A 23,562-nucleotide genomic window follows, 5' to 3' on the forward strand; every position below is an offset into this window, starting at 1 on the left:
GCTCACTTCTCTCTCTAGAAAATGTTTACCTAAAATATTGCTTTTATATACTAAGGAAGGGAGACAACAAAAAATAAACATGAAATTGTAAAACCTTAAAACATTGTTATTTATTTTCTTACTCATTACCAGTGATGGGCTCCTCATTTATAAATAATGTGAAAATCATATCTCTTCCTCCAAATTAATTTGTTTCTTCTCAATCAGATCTATTTCCATTTTAGAAGCTACTGTTATCAAGATTTGACTCTTAAGATTATCTTGACATTTTCTTGTACTCATTTTTGAAAAACCGGATTTACTTTAAGCTTATTGCATCTCTATAACTAAAGTTTCACATTTCATTTCCTTCTTTTTTAGAAATGTCTATTGAATGCCTACTATGTACAAGTACTATATTCTCTGAAAGACACATCAATAAATATGGTATGGCCTCTGTCCTCAAACACATGAAATCTTGTTGGAGATCATTCATGTATATAAACAACAGCAAAAGTGATTGAGGTTGAGATTTGAAGGATAAGTAGGAGTTAACTTTGGGAACAAATGGCTAATGGCACACCGAACTTGTAGGGTATCTGGAATTCAGGTACAGCTTGAGCTAAGAATGTGCTTGGGTACATAATGGGAAGTTTGCTCTATTTAATAGGGGTAAAGACTGTGGACAGGGGCTGAGGCCACATTGCTAGGTCTTTGAATCCATGGCAAGGACTTTGTGATTTATCTTAAGAGCAATGGAAAGTCAACAAATGTTTCAAAAGGGAAGTGTTAGAGTGACAAAAAGTGTTAGAGTGATAAAAAGACCATTTTCACTAATGATGACCAAGAGAACACTGGTGATGCCCCTGGGGTGAGTGGAAAGCCCTTTTGGGAGGTGGAAAAGAGTTGGGTATCCAGAGTTACAGAGCAAGGGTTTCCTTGCCAACACTGCCCTGCTAAGATCTTAGGTAACTAGCATTATTTCTCCATGTTGCAGTCTCTCATCTGTGAAATAGAAATATTAATGTCTACCTCGCTTATTGCTTTTGAGGTTAAATGCCATACTATTATTGAAAACCGAAAACCGTACTTTGGTCTAAAACACTTCACTGGTTTTTGGAAAAGGTGGACTTAATGTATAAATGTTGTTCACAATCGCTCATTTATCCTTTCGAACAATAGAGTCATAGACATGTTAGGAAGAGAAATACTGATATATTTTAATCAACCAAAACTTTGTTTTAGGCATATATTTGGTGTTTGTTTGTTTTTGTTTTTTTAGAGCTGATTTGCTCCTAACTTTAAAATACTTTAGTCCTTGAAGCATGTTGGCCCTGAGCTGCACTACATAACATTTACCCTAGACCACGACCCTATTGGTGGTAAATAACAACGTAAAATCAACAAGATTGGGCTTCTTGTGATGATTATTATATGTGGAGATCACAGAGGCACAGGGAGATTGGGTGACTGCTCTAAGTCACTTTGCTAAGTAGCTTTTGGAACCAAAATTCAGTTCAAGAAAGAGCACACACTTAACCACCATTCTATCAGGTCTTGGCCCCCTGTATTTATTTTTTGCCTTTAAACAAATATTTACAAAATTTCATCATTCACACTGGCATGTGATTCAAAAAACAGATGTGCTTATCAAATCAAATGGGGTTAAGTGCCATCAAAATTGAGTGATTTTTTCCCCCCTTGGTGACACAGACCCTCAATCCAAGACATGGTTTTCTTTGCTTTGTGGTGTAGGGTAATGTGAACAATGAAATATGTAAGTTCAAATTGAAGGAAACCACAGTCTTAATGAAATCATTAGAGAAAATGTTCCAGAATGCTACATCTTTTCAGAAATAATAATCCTGTAATGTCAGCAGATTCAGAGTCAGCATGGGTTACCTGCTGCACACGGACTGCCTGGTCGTGTTTGTTAGAGCTGCCTGAGGCCTAGCCCAACTTCAGCACATGACCTTCCAGAACTCTTTGTTTAATTCATTAATCAATGTTCTTTGCCTGAATTTTGCTGGTTTTGCTCCTTGAACCTATTATTTGTATCCTCTTTTTTTGAGTTGGCCAATTCCTGTACCCAATGAAAAAGAATTATAAGCATAGCACTTTTATGTAATAATTAACAAACTGTTCTTTCGGCTCAGATACTATTGCCAAAGTACAATAATATTTTTAAGTTTCATATTTAAATATCATCTTTGAATAATGACATATTTTAAATGATACTGTGAAAACAGTTATCATAACCATCATAATTCTTAATATGTGACTTTACACTTTTAAAAAGTAGTTTAGTATATTTTCTATTTCAATTTTCTATTGCACTAAAGATTCCATATTTATTTATCTGCATAGATTAGAATATTAGAATATTAGAAACCAAGTACAACTGAAGAAAGTGTAATTTTCATCAAATTTTCAAAGGATCAATCCAATTTTCTTATAATAAGATTTTCCTTATGTCATGGTTTTCTGTAGTTTTCATCTTTGTAATTATAAACAAAATGGATTCCCACACATATATGACTGGTTTCAATCAGTGTTTTCCAACTGCGGTGTACACATCTTGTGAAAATAGAGATGTCTTAGTCCCAACCCTTGATTTAATTTTGAGTTCATTAGTTGGAGAAATAATCATTTAATTGTACAAATTATACAATCATTTGTTCTTTCTCCTGCTATTCAAAAGTTCTTCATTGCCTAATATCTTATTAAAATTGAATAGAAAAGCCATAGTGTTTATTTAATATTCCTTTGGAAAATTATAAAACATTTCAAATATAGAACATTCAAAAGAATAATTCAAGATGGCATTAGTCCTTTCATTCTTCCTTGCTCTTAGAAGATATTTCTTTTTAGCTCTTTTAGCAAGTTCTTAAAAAGGCTATAATGCTATGGGTTGAATTGTGTCCCCTGAAAGAAGAGATACTGAAATCCCAACTCCCTGATTCTCAGAATGTGACAGGATTTGGAAATAGGATCTTTGTTGATTTACCAAGTTAAGATGAGGTCATTAGAGTGGGTCCTAACCCATTATGACCAGTGTCCTTATAAAAAGGGGAAATCTGGATACAAAGACAAATGCACACAGAGGGAAAAGGATGTGAAGACACACAGAGAGAGTGGGCTCCTGGGTGACTCAGTCATTAAGTGTCTGCCTTCAGTTCAGGTCATGATCCCAGGACCGTGGATTCGAGGCCCCTGCATCGGGCTCCCTGCTGAGCAGGAAGCCTGCTTCTCCCTCTCCCACTCTCCCTGCTTGTGTCCCCTCTCTTACTGTGTCTCTCTCTATCAAATAAATAAATAAATCTTAAAAAAAAAAAAAAAGATACACAGGGAGAGGGCCACGTGAAGACAAATGATCGGAGGGATGCATCCACTGCCAAGGAACACCTGGGGCTAGCAGAAGCTAGGAGAGAGGCACAGGACAGTTCTTCCCCAGCACCGTCAGAGAGAGCAAAGATCCTACTAATGTCTTGGCTTCAAACTTCTGGTCTCCAGAATTGTGAGACGATAAAATTCTTTGTTTTGAGCCACTAAGTTTATGGTCCTTTGTTATGGCAGCTTTAGGAAGCTAATTTAATATTCTTAGTCAAAACTGCACCAACTCTTGAATGATAAGTTAGGTAACTATCTTCTTAAATATTCTCTCAGGACTCTGAATGTATTGTTCAGTTATCTTCAGTCCTCACTACTGCAATCTGCTGCTTCATCACTACGTGTCCACCTGCGGATTGATTTTACTTTGTCCTGCTCACAACTTTTGCTCCCTTAATCCGAGAGTTTGGGTTTTCCAGCAAGTCTGGGAAATTGATAGCTGTTAGGTCTTTGTATATGTATTCTCTCTTTTTCTCTATTCTCTGTTTCTGGAACAATTATAAGCTGCATGTTAGACATTTTCTTCTAATTCTTTCCAAATCAATTCACTTTTTTCATCTGTTTATCTTTTAGTGCAGTCCAGGCAAGTCTTCAAATCTGGCTTCCAGCCCATTAGCTCTCTACTTAGAAGGTTAAATCTATATAATGTATCTTTTGAATTTTTAATTTCAACTACTATATATTTTCCATTGTAAGATTTACATTGCTAGGTTAATAGGAAAGATAAAATTTTAAACAAAGCCTAAAAAAAGAGAAATTTCCTATTATTTCCCTCTATTAGTGGGCAGATTTTTTTTTGTCCAGTCTATCCTTTTTGGGCTAGTCTTGAATATCCTAGTTTGATGCAGGAGACTTTCCTTCAAAACTCTATCCTAACGGGTCCAAGGCCTCACCTCCCGAATGGTCATTGAAATCCAACACTTTAGATACCCAAGATTGATCATCTCCCCAGTTAACTCACTGCCCTGTCTGGTTTTCAATTTCCTCTTCATTTCTGATAATCAAGGATATCCTTTTCTCTCTTGAGTGTTTATCAATGCATCTAAAAGCCACTGGCTCATATCTCATCTAGAATTTCCAGGTGTTTATAGAACCTAATCCGAAAATAAAATATGCCTTTGGCTCCTGCTTTGGCAGAATGGTAGACTAAGACAATCTGAATATTTAACTTAGTTTAACATCTTGCCAAACTTGAAAGACAAAAGGCATAGTTGGCAGGGTGGGGGACATATACCTTCTCAAAGATCCTAGCCTATGTGTTGTTAATGAATATGATCATCAAAGAAGGCAATGTTTTCTGGTTGAAAAATTTCCAGGATAGATGTCAGAAGACAAGTAGGTTCCAAGTGTCTCTACCAAGAAACTTCAAACTCTTCAGGCAAAACCAGCCCAAGTCTCAAATCTATAATTTAATTTAATACAATTCTTACAGTATTCATAAGAGGGATGGAGCTGTTATTACCCATTTTACATGAGAGGACTGGAGTTCAAACTTTTCAGTCAACTCATTGTTTTTGATCACCTCCCTCTCACAATACAGGAAAACCAATGCTAAGATGTGGAATTATTTAGACAAAATCCAAGTGACAGTATCTGGAAGTAGTCTTGCGGGTGTTTGGGGTGATATTACGTTGGGCTTACCCATATATCTGCTGCCTCCTTTGGAGACTTCCCAAACCCTTTTCACCTTAACCTTCAAGTATTTACCTCCTGGCATAGCCTGATGCCAAAGGGACGCCAGCTTTGATGTTGTATCATCGTACCCTCACTCCAATATCCATTAAAAGGTAGACTTACATGTGGATAAAGCAAGACTTTCTGCAGCATTCTGGGTGCTTCTGTTATTAGGATTTGCCCTTCTTTGGGGGGAAATGTTTTCTCAGTCCGTCCTTTCTGCATGAGAGTAGATGACCATCTCCCCCACCCCGTTAGCACTTGTAAGATGCCTTGTGCTCTCTAAAGACCTTACGAAGCCAATTTCTCCTGTTTGTGGAGTTACAATAGAGAGGACCCATCTTAGACTCGCATTTTAAAAGTAATGACACAAATATCTTATATGTCCCTATATCAATTACATACCCAATGCACATTTAGGTGTTTGTGCATGTGTATTCCTATTGTTAAAAAGTTGTATTTCTGGAAAACTTGCTGTTTGAACTGTCAGTCTCCCACAAACTGCCGGCAGAGTGACTGGCAGGCAGAATTGTGTGGTTAGTGAAAAATTTGCTGTTATTGGGTAGAACCCAATGGAATGAACGGGACTTTAAGCAACAGCATTTTTATTCTGAAATGAAACAGCCTCAGATGACTTCTCTTTCCTGTCAAGTTCTGGAGGTTTGGGTGCTTTTCTTGTTTTTGTTTTTGTCCTGAATTTTGTACTTTTCTTCTATACACCGAATGTGAAATAGCCTAGCACATTTCTTTGGGGATCTGGGATTTTGTAAGGTGACACCAAGGGATGCATGTAATTCTGTGACATTTTGTCAGGCTGTTAAGGAGTAAATTTTCCTTGGCTGTGGCAGGAGGTAATTATTTTTGTTTGTTTGCTTCTGACACAGGGGAAGAAAATTTGGGGTTGTTTTTTCAACTATTCGAAGACACTTTTTGTTCTTTTTGGCAGGAAGGGAAAAATGCATTTTACTATTGAAAGAAGGGCCACCTCTGCTTTCCCCTACAGACTAGATGCACTTTTTAACACTAACGTTTTCGCAACCTCAGTCATGTAGTGGTTCTGGCCCTCTCCCTGAAGCCGTCCCTAGTACCCTTCTTCAGTCCTCTAGGCATTAGATCTTTAGCACACTCTGTTAGGATCCTCCCAAAACAGGCGTGGAATATTCTCAAAACAAACATAGCAATATATGTGCCATCTGCCCTCAGAGTTCACACTCTGATAGTGGGAGCCAGGGATGGGCCTCTATACCCATAAAAACAATAATAACAACACTTTTTACCACCTTTTAACATCAAACAGGTATTAAGGCAGATGGCTCTAGAACGCAAGCTTTTGAAATGACATACTCTGTAGCCTAACACTATGCTAAACTAAACTAACACTATGTTAAAATTTCTGGTACTTAATTAAAATGTAGCAAATGAATGTAATAGCCCATTAGGTACATTGGATTCTTTTTTAAAATAACTAAGATTTTAGGTCACACCACATTTCTGAAATTTCTCTGAGGTGAAGGGTGAGAACCAAGACCTCAGCACAGGAGCTGAATTATGCCTGCTGTCTTCTTAGAACATGTCCTCAAATTCTGGTCCCATAGAGGCAGTGGGTTCCCCCAGGGAAAATGTCCTCTCCTTCCAACCTGAAACTAATTCCTCTCACTGGTATACCCCCCTTCAGAAGGCCTTTGAGATCCATCACTAGAAGGAAAAAAAAAAAAAGGAAGGAAGAAAAGAAGAAAGAAAAAGAAAGAAAGAAAGAAAACGTTAACTGACATTGCTCTCAAGCAAAGGTCAGTTTGAAAGTTACTCACCATATAAACATCTCTTATATATAATAAAATGAAAGTCCACTGGGTAAAAATTTATGGACAGTTTCTTTATCAAAGAAACAGAATAATTATAACAATGATTAAAAGAAGCCTCTGGACTCTTACTACACACCGGCACTGTGGATTTCCAGAACTATTCTCTTAGTCATTTCTCACAATGTATCTGGTAGGCAGATATTATGCCCATTTCACAGATGAGCCAACTGAGGTTTGGTTCCCCAGTGAACATTGTCAGCCAGGATTCCTTTCTGCTTAGGGAGGATGCTATCCAGGGAAAAATTGAGGTCTCTTGTCTTAAAGAGACTCCTGGTGTTACCATCCCTATCGACACTACCAACTCTCCAAACCGTAACAGAAGTCAACCATGGCTACATCTTGGGATTACGCTGTGAACCTTCGCTGAACGTCTGATTAGTACATGGCTCCCAACAGTAGGCAGACTTTGCTTTTTTGGTTTTAGCACCTGTCAACTTCCAAACAGAGAGGTCATCTGACACTCTACACTTATTATTCAATGGTGTGGCTTTTATGAATGCCAGATCTTTTCTATTTCTTAAAACTCACTACAGAGTTGTTGCTCATTAAAAAATCAAAAACAAAAACCAACCAAACAAACAACAGCAATAACAAAAACACTGTCCTCAAGGAGCGTAGATATCTAACATGTAAAGGCGGCAAAAAAATGGAGGTTGGTAATTTTCTTTTTGGACCCTACAAGTAAATGATGGTCTCCTAGGTTTGTAGTTTATAGATCTACTGTATAGAAAGGCTCATTTGTTTTTACGGCTTCACATTCCATTTTAATTTTGTCAGTTGGTCAGAATAAATACAATATATTATCTGAAGAGTATATTCATGTGAATAATACATTGCAACCCTTAATGAAATACCACATGCTAAAATTAATTAAAAGGATACCTTTTAGCACAAAACCTAAAGGGAAATGGGGAAAGAGAGCACACTTCTATTTTAGAGAGAAATTAGTGTTTTTTTTTAATATCACTCTGCGATACCTGTATTGACTCTCAAGATGTTTGTTTTATGCATTCAAATTAATAGTGTAAAAGGCAATTCTGTGTTTGTGAATAGTCTGTGCTCATGCCCAACATCCAATGCACTGGGATTAACCCAACCTCCTTTCTTTTTCTTAGGGCCAGAGGAAGCTGAGTCTCCCCTCTCTGTTTCCAAAGGTAACTTGATGATCTCCAGGCTCTGCTTCTCATCCCTGCAACTCACTCTTTAATCTCACCTATCTCTTCCTGCCTTACTCAGCACCATCTCTTCTGTAATCTCTTTGCATGGTAAACACATCCCCCTATATCCATAATATATTTTCTGAACAATCCCTCCAACTTCTCTTCTGGTCCAAAGCTTGGTTCTCACCTAAAATCAGCATCCCTGGCTACTTACACATGTATACATGTACAAGACATCCAATAACACTCATCATTAATCTCCAGCACAAAATCCAAAAAAGGAACTAGACCAAGAACTAGACCAAGCATCCACGTTATATGTTCTTGATAAATAAAGATAGCATTTCCATTTTACACTGGACATGGCGGGAGGAGGGAGGTCCCTTTATGGTGCACAACCCATGTTTGGTGCATAGTGGGTGCCCACTAGGTATTTGCTGAATGAATGCATGTACAAATGAATGAAATCCTTCCTGTTTACTACATAGAGTTGAATATCTAAATCTACATCAATTGGGATAAAAAGATGGACGGGTAGGAAGCATGGAGAAACTACAGAAAAAGTGCTATGTGTGCAAAAAGACCTGCTTACCACATGAAGGCTTTCATGGAAATACAGCCCCACATCATAAAAGTTTCCATCATGCCTCACTGGGTGTGTTCTGGTCTTCAGCTGCTCTGTATGCCTCCACTGCATGGGACAGCCACCTGGTCGACGGAGCAAGGACACTCTGAAGAGGTAAGAGCCTCGGGGAGCCTTGTTCTTGAGACCCCTTAGGCATTTCATCTGCATTTGAAGACGCTGAGGCCCCTGACCCTGTTCAACCTAAAGGCAAGATAGGTCTCTGAAATATGCAGGAACTGGGTAAAACCACGCAATTAGCCACAATGCGCTTTTTGGGGGTGAGGGGAAATAGACAATTATTTTCGCTCAACCTGTAATTGTTAGGTATTAGTAATGATAACAGGGGAGGACACGAGATATATAATTAGGAGGTCAAAAGCCAAACCTGCCAATTATGCCAGGGAAAGTTTAGCCAATTTTTAAGCATGGTATGTTAATGATCTGTGACATCAGAAACCATTCATCTATTATAATAAGATAGAATTAACAGGAAACCAACACTTCTAGAAACCACACATCATGCCTCTTCAAGGTTATCTGGGATGGGTGAACATGGGCAGTGAGCTTCAACTCAGAGTTTGAAAGGCAACAGTCCTTACCTCTGACACTAATCACAGACCATATGACACTGTAGGAGAGGAAACCTTTTTTCCCTACCCTTCACGGTCTTCGCTGGACTCCAAATTAAATTTACATGAAACAGGTTAACAGGAGAAAGAAGCCAAAGTTTTATTACTGCAGAGCAAGGCCCAGTAATGACATGGAGACCTACAGAAATGACCAAGAGAGGCATTTATAGGAAGAGAGACAATAGCGCATTTCTTTGGGGATCCAGGATTTTGTTAGGTGACACCAAGGGACGCATGTAATTCTGTGACATTTTGTCAGGCTCTTAGAGAGTAAATTTTCCTTTGCTGTGGCAGGAGGTAGAGAGACATTTTAGGAAGAGAGACAATGCACTGGCGAGAAGCTGACAGGAAAAAGAAAACAGGTGTTGGAGAGTTTTAGTGAGGAAGGAATTCTAAGCTAAGTTTCGGCTGAGGTAGTAGATTAGTAAAAATAAATAACAAAGTTTCTACAGCTTTCTCCTCTTAAGAGTTTCAATCACTGGCGATAAGGATGTTTTTTCACTTCTTAGTACAGGAAGGGTACATTCCGTATGGGAGATAGATTTCCTGAGTTCAGGGGGACCGAGGAGGGTCTGAGTGGTCTTGCACCGGTTGTTTCTCAAGCAGCTTCAGTTCAAAATAATCCCTGTGCCACTCTGGTACATTCTGGAAACCTACCATTGGCCCCTAGACCACACTGAGGAGGGAAGTCCAAAATAGGTCAAACACCTCAACTGATAGATAGTTTAATTAAATTTCAACATGAGGTCAACTAGCCCCATCAGCTTCACATGCGAATAAAAGAATAAAGGAGGGAGTAGCATTTGTATACGCTTTAACCTACAACTCAGCATAAATTGTAGGTAACTAAAGAACACAATTCAGGCATATTTTATGGGACATTGGAATTTCATTGCTTACCTTCGGCTGACAGAAATAGGCCATTTTCATTTTTAGTAAGTGCCAGAAAGTTTATACAAATTGATAAGATTTTTAATGGACTTGTTTCAGATTAAACAAAAATTAAACTGGGATTATTAATAACTCCAATGTCATTAAGTCATGTTTTCTATACTCATAAGTCCCAAATAGTCTTCAGAATAATTTGACCTCAAAGAATTCTCTATTACATTGTGCTTTAAGCAAAAAATAATGTCGTTTTTGGAAGCAGGTTACTCTGTTGGCTACTGGAGTTAGTAGCATACCCATTAATCTGCAACCAACAGTAAGTACTTAGGAATCCCGCCTTGACTTTATTTTGTGAGTGATAATATATATTTCTATATAGATAGTATGCTTCTGGAATCAAATCACAGTTAAATAAACAGTGAAAGTTGCTAAACTTCTTTTGTTTTTGTTTTGTTTTGTTTTTCATATGAGTCATACTTAAAAGCCTATCAGAATAACAATTATTTTTGGTTTAATTAGAAAATCTTAATTAACAATAAGGACTTAACCTTCATATTTTGGTTTCCAAAAATATTTTAAAAATTAACACCATGTGAATAAATAAGACAATCTCTTTAAACCTCAAGGCAGGATTACCGATGCAGGCAGACCGAGTTATTAAACACATTCTAAATTAAACGCCTCTATGAATTTTATACTGAAATATATTGTGATAGTTTTGCATGCCAAATGTGACATTTTGTATTTTAGATTCATCTTCTGTAGTAATTTTGGAAATGTCATACAAACAAAGATTTTGTCATTTACCAATGGAATTACTATGCATGGTTGCTTAGGCATCTCTTCGCTGGTTCTTGTGGTTGTTTCAAGTCAGCAAGCCATAAAAAATCTTTATCTCTCTGAAACACAGCAATTTGGAAGATAATCGAATGGTGACTAGGGGGCAGAAATGCCAGTCTGAGGAATTATACCACAATCTCTCTTGCATTTACAACCTTCCTCAAAGCGTATGTCAGATGAGTAGGGAAAGAAGACAGAAGATTCATCAAATCTCAAACCTTGTCTCATTTGCATGGTGGCAGCTCTGCCTCATTGTCTAGTGACAACCCAGCACGGTGCCAGGGACACCGTTTTTGAGGATTTCCAAAGGGTTTACAACTGAGAATTTTAGCTGTTCTATCTTAGCAAAGAATTCTCTTCAAAAATATTTACCAAGCCCTGCTGAAACTCTGTTTCTCTAAAGGGTCCCCCCCAAGAGGAAAAGCACCACAGGAAAGGGAGTCGATAACAACTGATCTCATTGCTTAACATTTTGTGGCAGAGGAAAAGTTCCTGGTGAGAGCCTCACCTTCCAGCAAGGTCCTGCTGCTCCCCTTGATTCGCGAGTTACTTCTGGGAGGGTGCAGAGCTTGGCTGAGCTGTCTTCTTTACAGACATTTAGCTCTGCAATTAATGGTTGACTTGGTGCTCTGCTAGCAGTTACAAGAAGAAGGGAGATAAAAGGAACAGAAATTGACAGTGGGCATAATGAAAAGGTTTGCCCTTGGAAACACAACACAATTTGATGTTTTCCTTAAACATCATGTCAGATTAACTGAGAACTAGATAAACACCACATTACCACCATTGATTAAAGTTGGGGAGATGAGTAGCTTTTGAAATGGGATTCAACAAAATACAAGACTCACTATATTCTGTACTGATCTACGAGCAATTAAAATGCGGCTTGTTTCAGAAATTACCAGAAGGTTACATATTTGATAAGATGTTTAGCCACCTCATTTTCTACCCCCACCCCTTCTAGCCTATAAATTGGTAAAGAATCTCTGGAATGGGGAAATTATTTAAATAGATGAATAGCTGATATGATACAAACTTTTTCTTTTCTTTTCTTTTTTTGACGCAATGGTCCGAGATGAAGATCTACCCTCAAAATGTTTCCTAGGTTTTTTTTTTTTTTTTTAACATTTTTTCCCTATTAACATTTATTGTCTTTATTTGAGCTTCTTTGTTACTGACTACTTATTTATTTATTTATTTACTTATTTATTTTAAGCTTCACGCATCCTAACAACATGCGCCTGCTTTCCCGTATTCGTTTGAATTAAGAAGGATCTTGTATTTCACTTCTCCTGACTTAAGCTTAATTCCATCAGCAGGGCCATCTGTGACAATGACTGTACCCCTACCAGAGGAATGGCCTTTCTGGATCTCACAGCTGATTTAGTTTCTTGTGATAGAAATGATTTCCCTTAATTTGGTTAGAGCTACACTGACACAAGGGTTCATTAGGACAACCATTTGCTGGCAATTCAATTTCAAATTAAATACACTTTGTTGTAAATTTTATTACTTTTAAACTACTGTATCTATTGTCTTTAATGGCCCTATTATACAGTTATGAAGGTAAACAGATTTCATTAGTAAACATCAAACATGTTATGTTAACCGGAGTGAAATGGTTTCCTCAGTTTCTTTCTTTGTTCTCTTGGCAAGCATGGCATGGCATGGCACTCATGAAATATCTTAAAAACTTAATCTAAATAATTAGATGCTGAATTCATGATTATAATCCTAAAGGAAAAAAAAAAAAGATCCTTAGTCGCAATCCCAGTTCTTTGTAATTAAAGGTTTTCTAAAAATAACTTCCTTAGTTAAACAGGAACATCAAAAGGTTAATACACAGGTTTAACATGGTATCAGGTACCTTGAGTTAAGTCTACAGATTTGTGTCCCCTTGGAGCAGTCACACCCTGGACCAGGAGCCAGACCAGACATGAGCTCATTTTGAATTAGGTCCTGTGGCATATTATTACCCTTTTTTTTTCACCTCATCTACAGCACTTATTAATTTTGTCATTATATAAATATATGTTTATATTTGCACATTATATAAAATCTGATTATATAAAAAGCCCCCCCAAAAGTCATCCATTAGTCCACCACTCAGAGATAAACCCTGATAAAATACTGAGGTTTATTCATCATAGGTAGCTAAACATACCTTTTTTTCTTTCTTTACAAAATAAGGCCAATGATATAAATAGTATTTTGTCACCCATATTTACCACTTTGTACTTTAAAGGCATTTTCTATGAGATCAAGGTTTTTTCCTACAACATAATCTTATTGTTGGGTACTTAGGATAGTTCCAATTCTCACTATTTTCATCCATAATTAAGTCTCTTGCATGTAACGTCTTGTCTACCTCCCTGGCCATTCTCCTGGTCTGTAGAAGATCCAGCCTAGAAGTGCAGTGATCACAGCTACCACCCTGAGTGTTGACTGACACCTCCTGTCTCCGTGGCCTGTTGGGAGCGCTGAAGACCCTTCACAGAGAGATAGGTCCCACTCCTGTTGATACCTTATTTTCCCTGCTATTTGGATCATAAATTAAGCAAAATGACAATGAATAAACAACATTGATGCCTACAACAGGATTTCTCAACCTCTGCCCTATTGACATTTTGAAGCACATAACCCTTTGTTGTGGAGGCTGGCCCACATTGTAGAATGTTCAGCAAGATCCCTGGCCCCTGCCCACTAGATGCCATTAACAGACCCTCTCCTAGTCCAGTAGTGACAACAGAAAATGTCTCCAGACATTGCCAAACGTCCCCTGCAGGCAAAATCGATCCCTGTTGAGCATCACTGATATGTAGCATGAATAGTTATTGCTGACTGCTTAGCGTGTTCAAGGCACTCTTTTAAATAAGTTGTATCTATTATTTTGTTTAACCCTGACTATAGTCCAACAAGGTATTCTTCTTCTGCTACACTGATGAACCGATGCTGGAGAATGTTGAATATCTTATCTGAGGTTGTATAGCCCTAAGAGGTTAAGCCCAAGATTCAAAGTGGGAACATCTAACTTGAAACCCCCTCTGAACCGACACCCACTACTTCTGTCTCTCCTCTCCTGGCATGGAGAAGCAGCAAGTGCCACCCCCAGATCTTGGAAGTTCCTACATTGGCTCAAGGATATAGTGGTAAACAAGACATGGCTCCCAACTATGCGCCATCACCAGAATGCCCCATCGCCAACAGTTGAATATGAATGATAGGGCACAGATAAATTTCAGGAGGAAAGGAGGTCACAGTTTCCACAAGCCTGATCCTCAGGGTCAATCAAACTGGGGTGTCTGGTACCTATAATTGATCCACATTTAATCTAGAGTGAAGCATAAAAAAGAAAAGAAAATGCATTGACTCTACCAGGAAGGAACATAATTCTTGCAGGTTTTGTCGGTCTTTAAATGGGACATAGGGATGTACTGATGGAGTCCTTCCCCTTCAAATTTCAAATCCTGTATCAAAGAAAACAGAAATGAAATAAAATTGATTAAAAATTCACTTGAAACACTACATGCAAAAGTGGGTTTTTCTAAGACCTGGATATGCTTGCCCTAAAGGTTAAGTTTCCAGGAGACAAATAAAAACATGGGGGTTATACCTTTAGCAGCCCCCTTTTGTAGAATATGATTTTCCTCACCCTGCTTAGTTACTTTTGGCCAGGAAGGTGGAGAGAATAATAAAGAACATCAAAAAAGGAGGAGAAGAGAGAGAGAACTCAAGATGAAATCTTCAATCCTTTATAAGCAGTAATTCTGCCTTATGCTATGGGTCACACAGATCAACCCTCGTAGAGTGTAGGAGGGAACTACAAAAATGTGCTAATAGGAGGCCAGGACCCTGACTCCATAGCAATCATGAAAGCCAGACAAGCAAATGTTGGCGGTTCCTCGATAAGTCTCAAGGTTGGAATGATTTTCCATGGCTCCCAGCCCTGTCCTCTGGACACCGGGTCCACTTCATAGATCTTCTTTGCTAGCCCATGTTTGCAGTTAAGTCATTTCCTCAGCTGGTTTCCAGCCAGTAGATTTGGGAGTCCAAGGTCTCCCTTATTTTGGTTTCTCTCTGTCTCTTTTAGTTCAAGCAGTTGGCTTTTCTGCTTATCTAATTCCATTTACAACTCTGTGAATCTTAGAAGAGTTCACTTCATAAGACAAAAACCAAACCCACAAATCTCTTCAAGACTAGGCCTTCCCTACCACAGGCTTCCACTGAAAGAATGCCATGTTATGTGCTTGGTTTTGATAAATAAGTTTCTTGATACAGCTCTGCCAAAAGAAGCTCTAAAATAAGTATGTGAGATCTAATAAAACATCAGATTCGACTAAATAAATATTCTTGAGTTTAATGGCATATTAATTAGCAGTGAGATTTCATAACAACAATGCTCATCTATGTTTACTGACCACTGATATCCTACTGGGCATTGTACTTCATTCAGTTTCTTATTCTGTAGATATCTATTATGGTTTTGTTTTATGCCAGACACAGTGCTAGAAGCAGGAATACAGTGGCATATAAAGATTTATATTATATCTGACATTATAAATTCATCTTTCTAGTGGACATAATAAATAAAATTAACTGGAAAAATAAACAAAACAATGACAAGGATGGTAGGAACAATCCAAAGAACAGTCTGGAGAAGACTTTTAAGGGACAAGGTTGTGGGAGGAAGGTTAGAAAAGAATGATTTTTTAAAACGAGACCTGAGTTGAAGAAGAGTTTATCCGTGCAAAAAGCAAAAGAAATTAATGCTCCAGGCAGAAAGAACAGTATGTACAAAAGTCCTGAGGTAGGACATAGTTTTATATATTTAAAAAAGAAAATCAGTGTGGCCTAAGTACAGCCCCGAAGGAGAATATAGGAAAACTGGGCTAGAAACATAAATAGGTTCTTGCTGGACTTGCAGGTGATGTTGATGTTAACTGATCTACATATTATGTGCAACAGGGAAGCCAGTAAAAGGTTTAAGTAAATGAGTAGTAATTATCTGTCCTATGTATCACCAGTGATGAAAACTTAAAAATATTAAATGCATGTTTATTTATTCTTCTTTCCTATAAATTATGTTTCTCAGCAAAACTCAGCTACTATAGCTACAGATAATTGGAGAGGGGAAATGTCTTCTCAATATGGAGGACACTAAAAAGGAATCACAACTGGGGAGCCTGGGTGGCACAGTCAGGTGAGACTCTGACTCTTGATTTCAGCTCAGGTCATCATCTCAGGGTCATGAGATCGAGTCCCCAGTCAGGCTCTGTGCTCAGTGCAGAGTCTGCTAAAGACTCTCTCTCCCTCTCCCTCTGCACCCCCCAAATAAATAAATAAATCTAAAAAAAAAATCACAACTAAAATGCATAAGACAGAAGGGAACCTTTCCACTTTTGCTCCTACTGGATTATGAACCGGAGAAGGAGGTAAAAATAAGGGAACCAAGCAGCTAAATGTGCATGAGGAGTGGCTTTTTCTCACCCCAACCCTTCCTCTCCAAGGCAGAAATCCTTCGGAATTACAGAAGAAGTGTGAGACAGTTGGAGGAGAAATCAAACAATAGAAAGGTCATGCCAGGCTTTCAATTCAAATTCTGAGAAGAGACACATCTCATGGTACCCCATGTACCAACATGGTCGATGTGACATTAGTTAACCGCATTAGAGCAAAATGGAGCTTTGTTGTGGTTAATCACCAAGAAGGGCCAAGTTTAGGATCTATATCGGTGAGGGTCCCAGCAGAAACATATGCATTCTCAAAATTAGATGACTGGAGGAGGAAGATTTATTCATAAATGTATCATTACAAAGTTGTGGATTTAGGAGCAGGCTGTTTCCACTGTTAGGCTTGGAGGGTTGAGGAGACGGAGTAGTAACCAGACCCTGGAAGGGGAGTCATATAAGGTCACCTGTCTTGAGTAGAACAATGACCCTGGGAGGAGGGATTAAGGCAGCTCAATGCAGGGAGGGCAGAACTATCTATCACATGACCTCTCTTCTCCCTTTCCTAACCCTTAACAACACTCCCTATTAATGGGAAGCAACCAGAAGCCATAGGGAATAGTAACCCTATGGATCTGCCCTCACTGTCTTGTGTGACAGAAAACAATATAGATTTAGCCTGGCAACCTTACCGAGGAGCTAATGGTGTACATAGAATAAGCTATAGGGTGAACCACTTCACAAAACTAGGAAGTTTTGCTGATGAATTAAATGAGGAAGATGAGGGGAAATAAAAAACCAAAAATGAATTTCAAATTTCTGGCCTAAGTCAATGTTCTCTAGTGCCATTTACTGGGATAGGAGAGATGGGATAGATAATGCAAACAACAGTTATTGTTATTGTGTTTTTTTTTTAATTTTATTTATTTATTTGAGAGACTGAGAGAGAACATGAGCGGGAGGAGGGACAGAGGGAAAAGCAGACTCTCCGTGGACCAATGTGGATCCCTGGACTCTGGGATCGTGTCCTGAGCCAAAGGCAAATGCTTAACCAACAGAGCCACCCGGGTGCCTGCAAACACGGTTTTGAGGAAAAAAATATCAGCTTCCAGGTTGGACATGTTAAATTTGCAGTGTTTTTGTGATACCCACATGGCAATGGTAAGCAGAAGTGAGATAGGGAGCCTGACCGTAAGAGGAGAAATCAGAGCTTCTGGCTGTCACCAGCAAGATAATGGAATTTAGGTGATGGGAATGAGTGAAACCACCTTGAGACACTTCTAAGCACCTCTGGAGTCTGTCATTTGATTCTTAAAACAGCCCTAGGATGCCTATGCTCTGAGCATCAAACTGATTCTGCAGATGGGTAAACTTCAGGTTCTTGCCCAAGGTTGTAGCACATGGTGGAGTCTGTAGCCATCTCTCTGGGTTTCCAAAGCTCAGTTCTTAATCCATGGAATTGGCCCTTCACGTAGTCGCCTTGCTGTTTTAGAGACTACATGCATAGGGTGACCGTTTTCTTCACTCACTTGACCCCATATAGTTTCTATTATTAGCCCTTCACCCACATCCTTGTAAAAACAATTAAGATTAGGATCAATGGCTGTATATAGTCCCTTGGAAATGAATAAAAAGGGCCAAACAGTAAAACTTTATTAAAACAGGAAATTTTCCTTTGCACCAACCATTTTCCAAAAGAGATCAAACAGAGCCAGCATGGTTTGCAAAGAGAATGAATGCCCTCATGGAGCTAACTATTTTCAAATCCTCTCAAGTATGCAAGAAACATCGATTATTTATTAATGATGAACTATTTAAAATTTATCACCTCATTAAAGGAAGATTTTATTACAAACTTTATGATATAACAATTATTTCATGCAGCTTTGGTCGTATTTCTTCTTCCATATAAAATAACTCTTTTTTGTATAGAGTTTATTCCAAAATATTTTGCAACACAGACTTTCCACCATATCCTATTCATCTGAACAAGTGATGGTTTGTTATAATTGGGGATCACCCAGAGAACACTTTGTCAAAAATGATCAGTAAATACTGTTGCTAAACCAGAAATTAAGATAGCTATGTTCTGCATATTTATCCAACATCTAAACAAAATTCAAAATATTCCCTATTAGATATCACTAAAAATTTAAATATTGACTTCCCAAAAATATGTCTTCATACTTTCCTGGTCTGAACCACCTTTTCTAACAAAAGTATGAAAAAATGACAAGGACAACAAGATTGTTCTAGATGCTTCTATATTCAAAAAAACCAACATAAGATAATGACTCTAAATGTTGCTAGTTTTTTCATAAATATCCAAAGATATTTATGAAATATATATATATATTTCATAAATATTTTTCATGAAATATTTCTATTTCCTTGTCTCTTTTTTTTTTTTACAAGTAATGTTAAGTCACCTAAGAACCAGTTGATGTCTATTTTTCATTTTATCTAACAGTGAATTCTTTACTTGGCTGCTATTATTCAGACTCTTTTTGCCTATGATAATGGCTAGCACAGGGAAAAAGAAAGAAATGGAGGACATAATTCAATTTTAGCTAATATTTGTTGAGTACCTGTAATATCCTAGGCACTAAACTATGGGGATTTTATATAACAGCCTCTGAGTCCTCACATTAACTCTTTCAGGTAAACACTATTATTATGCTTGTTTTTGAAGTGAGGAAACTGAGCAAAGCAAGATTAGATCAAGCCTGGAAAACTGGCCTCTAGAACACATGTTCCTAATCCCTATATTATGGAGTTCTGAGTTTGATTTTTTAAAAATATTTATTTATTTATTTATTTGTTTATTTATTTAAGAGAGAGCAAGAAAGCACAAAAGGGGGAGTCAGGCAGAGGGAGAGGGAGAAGCAGGCTCCCCACTAAGCAGGGAGCCCAATGTGGGGCTCAATCCGAGGACTCTGGGATGATGACCTAAGCTGAAGACAGACACTTAACCGACTGAGCCACCCAGGCACCATGAGTTTAATATTGTTTAACCATGTATTAAGTGATTTGAACCAACTCTCTTTATTCAAAAGCAATGCTTGGTAGGCAAACACACCATATGAGAAAGCATTGCCACACTACAATTACATATTTAGAAATAACAAAAACCTAAATTTATATGGAAAATCATCTCTATACTGGAATTCCATATATCAAATTTATAAAACAGTAGTATTAAAATTGCCTTTGAACTCAATGTCAATCCTTCAATTTTTTTTCTAAAAACTTAAAATTTGATGAGCCATGCCACGCAATGTATGCAATATATAAAGTAAAATCTTGCATAAAAATGCATGATCTACACATCTATGTAGAAATGCCATCCCTGGTGTTTTAACTATTTTAATTTTCTCTCAGTTTTCAAAAAAATTCACACTTAAGTACATAGGTACAAGCAACTTTAAGATATGTCAATCTTAAATATATATATCATTAAACGTATACATAGGATCTATATATCTGATATAATGAATAACTCTATGATGATTGAAAATGAAAATATGTCATAAAAATAAAAATTCTAAGTCAAATCATAAGTGAGAGTGGAATTATCCTTTGAAGGGCACAACCTTATTAAAATAATTCACTTTAAATAGAGCATTTATAAAAGTACTTAAGACTGAACAGTTAACCCAATAGGCATCAAGCTAAAGACTAATAGGCAAAAATGCCTTGGAAAACTTAAATAGTTTAACTTTATGGATGAAACCCAAAAAAAAATGTCTAGGCACTTTAAACTCTGGATTAATGTTTTTTAAATATCAAAGTGAGAAATGAGGATATACCATGGTTAAAACAAAACAAAACAAAAAAACTTCCAAAAGTATTTCTTCAAATATATGCCAAAAAACAATGAAAGTTGTTTTTCCATTCTACACCATCTTTTATACGAAGCTCAGGGGCGCCAGATACCAGACCCATATAAGAATGGGTTTTCGAGGGTTGCATGGATGGCTTTTCTGATGGGCTGAGTAATATTCCATAGTATCAATGAACCACATCTTCTCTATCCATTCATCTGTTGAAGGACATCTCTGTTCCTTCCACAGTTTGGTTATTGTGGACATTGCTGCTATGAACATTAGGGTGCGTGTGTCCTTTTCTTTGACTAAGTCTGTATCTTTGGAGTAAGTAGTGCAAATACCGAATCACAGGGTAGCTCTATTTTTAACATCTCGAGAAACCTCCATACTGGTTTTCCAGAGTGGCTATATCAGCTTGCATTCCAACCAACACTGTAAGAAGGTCCCCCTTTCTCCACATCCTTGCCAACACTTATTGTTTCCTGTCTTATTAATTTTTGCCATTCTAATGGGTGTAAGTTGGTATCTCATTTGTGGTTTTGATTTGTATTTCCCTGATGGCTAGTGGCACTGAACATTTTTTCATGTATCTGTTAGCCAGTTGCATGTCTTCTTTGTAGAAGTGTCTGTTCATGTCTTCTGCCCATTTCTTGACTAGATTATTTTTTTTTTTGGATGTTAAGTTTGAGAAGTTCTTTATACATCTTGGATACCAACCCTTCATCAGTAATGTCATTAACAAATATCTTCTCCCATTCTGTGGGTTGCTTCCTAGTTTTGTTGACTGTTTCCTTTGCTGTGCAAAAGGTTTTTAACTTGATGAAGTCTCAAAAGTTTATTTTTACTCTCTTTACCCTTGTCTTTATAAACATGTGTTGAAAGAGGTCCCTGTGGTCAAAGTTGAAGAGGTTATTGTCTGTGCTCTCCTCTAGGATTTTGATGGATTCCTGTCTCACATTTAGGTCTTTCGTGCACTTTGAGTTTATCTTTTTAATAACTGCTTTACTGAGTCATGAGGTAAAAAATGTTTCTTATGTTAAATATAAAATCATGCCTTTAAGTGAAAATAAAATAATAAAATAAAACAAAAATCGTATCTTTTGCCTTTCAAATAAAGTGTCTACCAATGACTTAATACCATGAAAACTCTTTCTTCATGTACCTCTTTTATTTTTATTTTTTTGAGAGAGAAATAGAGAGCACAAGCAGGGAGAGAAAGAGAGAATCTTAAGCAGACTCTATGTCCAGCAGAGAGCCTGACACAGGGCTCGATCTCAGAACCCTGAGATTATGACCTGAGCAGAAACCAAGACTCAGACGCTTAGCCACCTGAGCCACCTTGTCTTTTTAGAAGAAGACCTCTAGGGTGACAAAATAATGGCAGTTGGACAAAGAAACTTCTACTTTATGGAAGAATTACAGCTAATAAATTTACACAAAATGGTAATATATAAAGCCATAATTTTGTAATTCTTAATGAAATTATTATTTCAAGCAAGAATTACCAATTGATATATAAAAACACTCAAAAGTGAGTGGTAGATAAGGAAGTGGATATTGTTTGCTACAAAGTAGTATCACACAGATTTTTGTTTGTTTCAAAGGGAAAATAATAGATGAGTCAAGCTATCCATAAACCAATGACTAATTTTAGCACATAAATGATACAATAACCAGATATTACTCATCTCTAGATGTGTCAAAATATGGACTTCCCAATATTGTTTCTAATGTCTTCCAACCAACGATATTCATCTTGAATTCAGTCAGCAGCTTTAGGTCAACTTCCATATTATTAGAAGTACAAGGAATAAGACAATAGGCTAACATCATCAGATGGAAGCAATGTCACACATCTGTCTGCAGAATGTCTACGGTACATCTGAGCCAATCAACATGTCAGGCTTGACTTACAAGACACAAGACAAGATGTACTGCATGGTCCTGATTAGTTCCTGGTTTGGACAAAAATATAGTAAAGGGTATTTTGGGGATAATTGATGTATTTGAGTATACATTGGATATTAAATAAAATTAAGGAATTATTTTGAATTTGATTAACTATGCTGATAGTTTGGAATTGATCTTATTTTTTCATGACATAAGGAAGTTACTTTGTTGGGGGGCCATGCTGGCTCCACATGCCTCTTACAAAATGGACATAATTATTCATTATACGACTGCCCCCTCTTCTAAGACATGTCAATGGAGATGTCCAATGGTTTCTTATTATGAAACTGCCATCAGAAAATGGCCTTTAGTAAGGGACTGGCCACCAGAGTGACCACCCTCAGTGGGCACTGCTAAAATTAGCCAGGAGAACTGGACCCATGAGAGAAAGGTTACATATTTCTGACTTAACCTTTTAAAATATTAAACAATGACTTTTAGGTCAACAGAGTGGAATATTGGGTCAAAGAGTCCCAAACAAATCATGATGATTACCCTAAAAATCAGTATCTTTACTTTTACCCTAATCCCTTAAAGGCTTAATTCCTCTTTTTCATATTTCTCTGAAGTTATACTCTGCTACAGTAGTTCTCTTTATTAAGTTGACCCAAGAGAGGAGTAATTTCACTAGAGAACCAATTAGTGCACTTGAGAATATTTTTTAATGTGAATTTTAAGATAAAAGGATTAGACACCAGAGTTTCCTATGCATGTGATGTATATTTGGTTTCCAATTGACATTTCTTCATAGATGTTATTTTCTTGTGAGAGAGGTGGAAAATTTAGCAGATGTAAAATCATGTCATAGCGGTCACAGCAATATTTTGAAAGCTTTTCATTACCTGAGCAAAGTTGTCTCTGTGAAGCTTTATTGGGCAGTAAAATAGAATGAATAAAAAGAGCTAGGGCACCTGAATGGCTCAGTGGGTTAAGCCTCTGCCTTCGGCTCAGGTCATGATCTCAACGTCCTGAGATCGAGCCCCACATCGGGCTCTCTGCTCAGCAGGGAGTCTGCTTCCCCCTCTCTCTCTGCCTGCCTCTCTGCCTACTTGTGATCTCTCTCTCTCTCTCTCTCTGTGTCAAACAAATAAATAAAATCTTTTAAAAAATAGCTAATAATTTAAGATTGATAATCATAGCTAATAATTTTTTCCTAAACCAAAAAATTTTAAAAAAATAAAAACTTTAACACTTGAGGTTCTTTTTGGAAAACTTCTATGAACCTGTGAGACATCTTTTACATGAAATATATATATATATATATATATATATATATATATATATATATATA

The 23,562-nt window shown here is 37.3% G+C and overlaps 1 protein-coding gene across 1 annotated transcript in view; it reads right to left on the reverse strand.

Moving 5' to 3' along the window:
* Positions 1 to 14,418: 14,418 nt before the first annotated feature.
* OFCC1 (orofacial cleft 1 candidate 1) overlaps positions 14,419 to 23,562 on the reverse strand; it is a 119,519-nt gene continuing 110,375 nt past the window's right edge. The window contains 1 exon segment of the mRNA XM_032861420.1: positions 14,419 to 14,514. Within this exon segment, the coding sequence (XP_032717311.1) occupies positions 14,419 to 14,514 (96 nt within the window).

The sequence above is a fragment of the Lontra canadensis genome, unplaced genomic scaffold, assembly GCF_010015895.1.
Source record: "Lontra canadensis isolate GAN:19392208 unplaced genomic scaffold, GSC_riverotter_1.0 scaffold21, whole genome shotgun sequence".
Classification (NCBI taxonomy): Eukaryota; Metazoa; Chordata; class Mammalia; order Carnivora; family Mustelidae; genus Lontra; species Lontra canadensis.